General features: G+C 44.1%; 1 protein-coding gene across 1 annotated transcript in view; it reads right to left on the reverse strand.

Moving 5' to 3' along the window:
• sox5 (SRY-box 5) overlaps positions 1-5,715 on the reverse strand; it is a 96,184-nt gene extending 90,469 nt beyond the window's left edge. Inside the window, exon 1 of the mRNA XM_022749280.1 lies at positions 5,549-5,715. Within this exon, the coding sequence (XP_022605001.1) occupies positions 5,549-5,625 (77 nt within the window). The 5' untranslated portion in view covers positions 5,626-5,715. The remainder of the gene's footprint in view (positions 1-5,548) is intronic.
• Between the last annotated feature and the right edge of the window lie 1,085 nt (positions 5,716-6,800).

Below are 6,800 nucleotides of genomic sequence, written 5' to 3' on the forward strand. Positions count from 1 at the left end.
GAGGAGGGAGAGAAAAAACAGACGGAGAGAGGAAAAGTGCATCCGGTGGACGGCGGCCCCGCTCCCCTGGTGTTTTGCGAGGGGGAGACGCTGCATAATGTTTATTGAGCGAGGGACAGTGTTTTTCCATTGTTGTGCCAGGCCACTATTTGTGCTGCATTTGTTAAGCAATCCATAAAGCAGTCACAACATTTGTCTCACTGTCAGCGACTTGGCCTGCCCCTGTAAACCAGACACACACACACACACACACAGATACAAGCTCATTCTCTCACGTAAATGACAACACACAAATACGCGCACACACACACACACACACTCTCCCAGCTGGCCTCTTTCTTTCGTCCCGCACTTTGAAACTCTCCCACCTCGGCCCAAATGGTCTCCTCCTTTTTCCTCTGACCCCCACCCCCCCATCCCTCCCTCCCTCCCTCCCTCTCTCTCTCTCTCTCTCTCTCTCTCCCTCCCTCCCTCACTACCTGGAAAGACAGAGGTTTCATTGTAGCGCTCTGGGAGGGAGCTCTGAGCCTCTAACACTGTCTCCTATTGTGGATTGGAAGGATGGTAAATGGAGTGTGTGTGCGTTTCTGTGAGTGTGTGTGTGTGCCCCCCCCCACCCCTCTCTCTCTCTCTCTCTCTCTCTCTCTCCCTCCCTCCCTCACTACCTGGAAAGACAGAGGTTTCATTGTAGCGCTCTGGGAGGGAGCTCTGAGCCTCTAACACTGTCTCCTATTGTGGATTGGAAGGATGGTAAATGGAGTGTGTGTGCGTTTCTGTGAGTGTGTGTGTGTGTGTTTGACAGACAGAGAGAGAGGGAGAGAGGGCAACATAGTGAGATCAGTGGAAGACAGGATACCTAGATTGATGGATAGCTGAAGAAATGGAAGTATTAGGAGGAGAAGAAGAGAAGGAGACAACAAGGGATATGAAGTGTGAAATACTGGATGAACACACACACACACACACACATGCGTGCACGCAGCTGGAGTTTTCCTGCCCTGTTGACAATGCAATACCTCTGTCTGACCTTTGACCCCTCCTCTGCGACCTCATGTCATATGACCAGACTCTAGTTAGTCTGGAGGGACACTTCTGTCTGTCTGTCTCTCTCTGTTTTCCATACACACTTTCTCTCTCTTTGCCAGTCACTTCAAACACCCCATCACTCTCTCTCTTTTACCCCCCCCCTCCTCCCCCATCCATAAACAACAACAACTACAAGAGCAAATGAACCCTAATATTCCCCCTCCCTTTCTTCTATTGGCTATCGAAAAGGGTCAGCTGATCGCACCGGGGTGGGAGGTCGTGGTGGGAGAGAGTTGGAGGGGTGAGAGTGTGCTGAGAGAGACAAGGGAGCGACAGATGGGGCAGGAGTAGGGAGGGTGTGGGTTTAGCATTCTCCTCTGGTATTTTTCTGTCTGTCGTTCTTTCTTTCTTGCCCCCCTCTCGCTCCGTGGATGGAGACACGGTTATCAAGGCTCTCTGGGGACAGACAATATGGCCCAGACAATGGCCTCCAGTCCGAGGTGGTGGTGGTGGTGGTGGTGGGAGGGTGACGGAGGGAGCGCGAGCAAGAGAGGGAGAGGGTGAGAGAGAGAGAGGGAGGCCAGGACAGGGCCACAGGGGAAGAGAGGGGCAGAATGGCGCATTAGTTTGCAGAGCACGGACACTCTACTCAATTACTCTACTCTCTCTCTCTCTCTCTCTCTCCTTTACAGACACACACATTCTCCCCTTCCTCAAACACACACACACACACCACTTTAATCTCGCCCTTTTAAATGAAGTACAGCGACACTTACACTGGAAGCAGAACTGCTCACTTAAATTAGAAACAAGTTTTTATCACCGGCCACAAGAATTTCTCTTACAAAATAAAAGCCAATAATTATTCAAATAAATACAAATAAACAGAGGTGGAAGACACGTTTAGTAGAACCAGTAACATCACGCTATGAAAATACTTTTACTTAAGTATTAGATGAAAGTTTGAAAAGTTAAAGTACTAATTATGCAGAATGTTTTTATTGTTATACTCTATGTATATCATAATAATTATTAATACTGATGCATTAAAGTGTAAGCAGCATTTTATTGTTGCACTGGGTCAATCTGGAGCTTATTGTAACTTCTTCATATACTACTAGGTAGTTTAATCTGTAACAATGCATTATATTCCAGGAAGAGATAATTGTTTTTATATAAAATGTTAATTTGAAAAATAACTACAGCCGTCAAGTAAATGTAGCAAAGACGACAATATAAGAAATGTGTCAGAGTACAAGTACGAAGAGCAGAAAATAATTCTAAAGTAAATCACAAGTACCTGTAAACTGTACGTGAGTGCAGAATGTGACTAAATAAACTTCCTCTGCTTAAAGAAAATAATTTTTACAAATAAAAAAACAGTTTGTCTCAATGAAAATCAGTCAAATGCTTCAGGCTGCTGCCGCCGTCCGTGTTGCTGAGTGCGACGCAAGTAATGTCAGATTGTATCAGAGTGTGTCCTGCTTAAACCGTTCAAAGTGTTGACACATCCCCTGTTGACTGCCCCCCTCCCCTTCAAACTTACTGACACACACACACACACACACACACACACACACACACACACACACACACACAGACAAACACCCTAATAAATGAAGGAGACAAATGGAAGGGTGTGAAAATCCACCACTGCCTTAACACCACATCGACAGAGACCTCTTCCTCTCCTCTCTCCTCCTCCTTCACCTCTTCGAGCCCCCCTCCTCCCGCCCACCCCCAAACACCCCCTTACCACCTCCCCCCCTTACCCTTCATCTCCAGCACTCTCACTTTTCTGTAACCCTGCTTCTTCTTCTCTCCATCAGCGAGGAATGTGTCAGTTTGACCACATCGTTTCTTTCCCTTCATCTCTCCATCCGCTGCCACGGCAGCTCCCTCAAATGTCTCTGTCTTCTCGTCTGCGTTCAGGTCTCTTTAGCTTTGGCGTTCTCCGTTTTTCTCTCTCTGTGTATATTTTCTGTTCTGTTTGTGTGAACAGATGAGGCCGTGTTGGTGAAGGCAGCCTGTTTCCACTGTTTTCAGCTTCGACTGGAAATTTTGATACACAGCCGAGCGTTTAGAGAACCAAAAAATACTTTCAATCATGAAAAGCATGATTGGAATATAAAATTACAATAGAATACAATACAATAGAAGAATACTGAAGCTCTGTCAAAGAAAAAGGTGCATTTTTAACAGCTTAACAAGATGGGACAAAAATCTTATCACAAGACTTTTTTTTGGCTTAAATAAAATGAGAATTAAAATGTGTTTTTTTTTTTAACCCTCGAGGTAGATGACTGATATTTGACAAATAAAAAAATGAAAAAATGTCAGTTATGATTTCTCACTTCTAAAAAAAAAAAACTACATATGAAACAAATAAAAGACAAACCATCCTCTAAAACTCTACCAAACTCTTCTTCATCAGCTTTTTTTCCATCAAAAGTGACTCCAAGTGAATTTTAACAACTGTATGATTTAAGAAAAAGAGAAGAAGAAGAGGGCGAAGAAAAAGGGGAAGAAGTGAAGAAAAGTAGAAGAAGAGGAAGTGCGATGAGGAGATAAAGAGTAGGCACGGGTGAAGGAGGCGAGCGGACACTTACAGAGACGCAGGAACCGAGAGCATCGCGACCACCGAGGCTGGAGCGCACACACACTGGCAACTCACGGATTGGAAGATACCCCCTCTCTCACTCACTCGCCCGCTCACTCACACACATACATCCATCCACATATGAACACACACACACACACACACACACACACACACACACACACACACACACACACACACACACACACACATACACACACACACACACACACACACACACACACACACACACACACACACACACACACACACACACACACACACACACACACACACACACACACACGGCCAGAGCCACAGTGATGGAGTGCATTACTGGAAAGCAAGAGTTTTAAGCGCTCTCCTCCTAAGTCATTGTAATCCCTGCATTTATCTCCATACATTCTGCTTTTCGGTGTAATCCTTTAAATTTTTAATTCCTCCTAGCTGTTGTTATCTTTTTTTTTTTTTCTCTCTCTCTCTTCAACCACTTTGCCAGATTGAACGGTTTATTAATAACACATTTTTGCCACATCTAAATGTGTTCTTAATTCAAGGGGCCCCTGAAATCCTCCCAAACCCACCCCACCGACCCCAGTTTATCTCGCGGAGAGAAAAAAAAAAAAAAAAAAGATTAGTTTCATCGGGCAAAACAGAGCGCTACTTTAATGCAATAAAAGTCAAGCAGGCGAGGGGAGAGAGGTGAGTGTGTATGTGTCAGCGCATGCAAGTGTGTGTGTGTGTGTGTGTGTGTGTTTTAGTATTAAAACGCTGGGGTATTATAACATAATCTGTCTCTCACAGCATTAGCATCAAACAACCATTATTCCACAGGCAAAAACCACTTGTGTTGACAGTGTCAGAAAAGGGCAAGGTTAGAGGGTTCACACCTCTAAATGACGCAGGCGCGCACAAACATCAGAGGAGCACAGTGAGATTAACATTAGCATAAGTCAAGAAAAAAAACAACAACACCATGCAGATAGACAATAGGATTACTGAGGGTTTGCATGTGTTGAATTTGGATTAAGTGAAAAATAAATCGGAAATAAGTAAATTTTCAAAGAAGAGCCAGAGCAGGGGGGCAGGGTATAAACATTTCAATTCCGGGCTGAAAAAATAATTTATTTGGAGTCATTTCTCTGTTACTTTTTCAGTGTTTAAAAATATAGAAATTCTCTGTGTATTTTGGACTTGTTGATAGTGGCTTAAAATGTTCAGCTCTTACAGAAAGAGACACTGAAAACTTGCTAAAGCAGAAGTAAATAAAGTTGTGGTGAGTGGTGATGAGATGATGAAGGGATCACACATTGTGACTTTGACACACACACACACATCTTTCTCTCTTTAAGAGTCTCTTTGTCTTTCACATACACACACACAAACACTGTTTTTAGCAGTTTGTATATGGGGTAGTGAAGTGCATGAACACAACTTCAGTCAGGAGGGACAGAGGAGGAAAAAGAGAGTCATTTCTGTAACTGCTGGGACAAACACATGCATGAATACACACACACAAACACACACACAAATATAATGCCTGCTTTGCCCCAGCTTTGCATATGGTATCTCTCCCAAAACCAAAATCAATCATCAACTCTCCTTTACCATCTCTGACTCTGTCACACACACACACACACACGCACACACACACACTCTCTAGGCTCAAACTCAGCCAACTCGCGGAGACAGTTCACATGTTAAACACACAGACACACACACACACACACACACATAACACAGACTGAGTCTTCTCTTCTCAAACACACATATCTTTCTACTTTATCCTCCTATCCTCCCTTTAGCTTCTCCTCCCTAACGCTGACGCGCTCCGTCCTGTCCTCTATCTCTGTCATCTGTGTGTGAATGTGTGTGTGTGTCTGTGTAGGAGCGTGCATGTGTGTGTGAGAAAGCGTCACGTACCTGTTACACTCCTGAGGTAGCTCAGGCTCAGTGAGCATGCTGGAGTAAGGGTCCGTCTCTCTCGACAACAACAACATAAAACAGTCCCACAATGCTCAGATGAACGAGGTTAGTCTCCCCAAGACAAGACGGGATAGAAGTGATCCTTCAACCTCTCACACACGCTGCTGATTCTCTCTCTCTCTCTCTCTGTCTGTGTTCCTCTCTCTCTCTCTACTCACACACTTTCAGCCTCACACCCTCTCTCTCTCTCTCTCTCTCTGCCTCTGTCCCTTCTCTTCTCCCTCCCTCGCTGTAAGCTGTGAGATCTAGGCTCAGCTCTTAAAGGGCCAGCAGCAGAGCCTCTTTCTCTTTCGCTCGGTGTGTGTGTGTGTGTGTGAGAGAGAGTGCAGAGGGGAGGGGCCATTTGACCAGAGGGCTCGTCACTCCCTGCTCGTGCAAATGCACAGCAGTGCTGCCCCCTTCCACAAGTCTATCTCCCTCCCTCTCTCTCTCTCCGTCACACACACACACACACACACACACACACACACACACACTTGGTTTTCACACTCTCAGACAACAGTTACAGATCATGTAGACACACTTCAGAGTGATAAGGCCACTGCAAGCCCTCATGCACTTTATTAAGCAACATGAGGGGAATTAATCAATATGGTGTGAACTACACTGAACTATATGAAAAACATAAACTAGACAGACTATCTTGTTTTCACTAGTATGTTCTATAGTTTGTAGTTCTATAGTATACATGCCTTGTCTAAGCAGGATGTGAAGAGGCCAAGTTTGCTCATTAACTACCTCGAGTTAGCAGATAAAATCCTCACCTTCAAAGAGCAAAACGTCTGTAACTTTTCTAAAAAGGTTGAGATCACGCTTTCCTTCTTTCAGGTGACATGAAATGTTATGTCCGACCAAAACAAGACACTCAACTTACAGCCTCACATAAGAGAGAAAAGCATCACGTTATCTACTTTGAGAGGCTTGAACTGGTAAATATTTGCAATTATTCCTCAAGTAATGACTTAAATTTCGAGTATCAAAATTGTAGAAGATTCATTTTCCGTTCATTAACTAATCGATTATTGGGTTTGTATTGCTGATTTAATATTAAAATTTGAAGAAGAGACATGTGGAAACATGCTGTTAAGAAGACCGATCATTTCGCTTGTTTACACTGAACCAAAAAAAGCTGGCTGCAGAACAAAAATGTTTAGCTAGCATGCCAGAATTCGGGAATCAGAGACAATAA

This window comes from Seriola dumerili, unplaced genomic scaffold (genome assembly GCF_002260705.1).
Source record: "Seriola dumerili isolate Sdu_G_001 unplaced genomic scaffold, Sdu_1.0 BDQW01000138.1, whole genome shotgun sequence".
Lineage (NCBI taxonomy): Eukaryota > Metazoa > Chordata > Actinopteri > Carangiformes > Carangidae > Seriola > Seriola dumerili.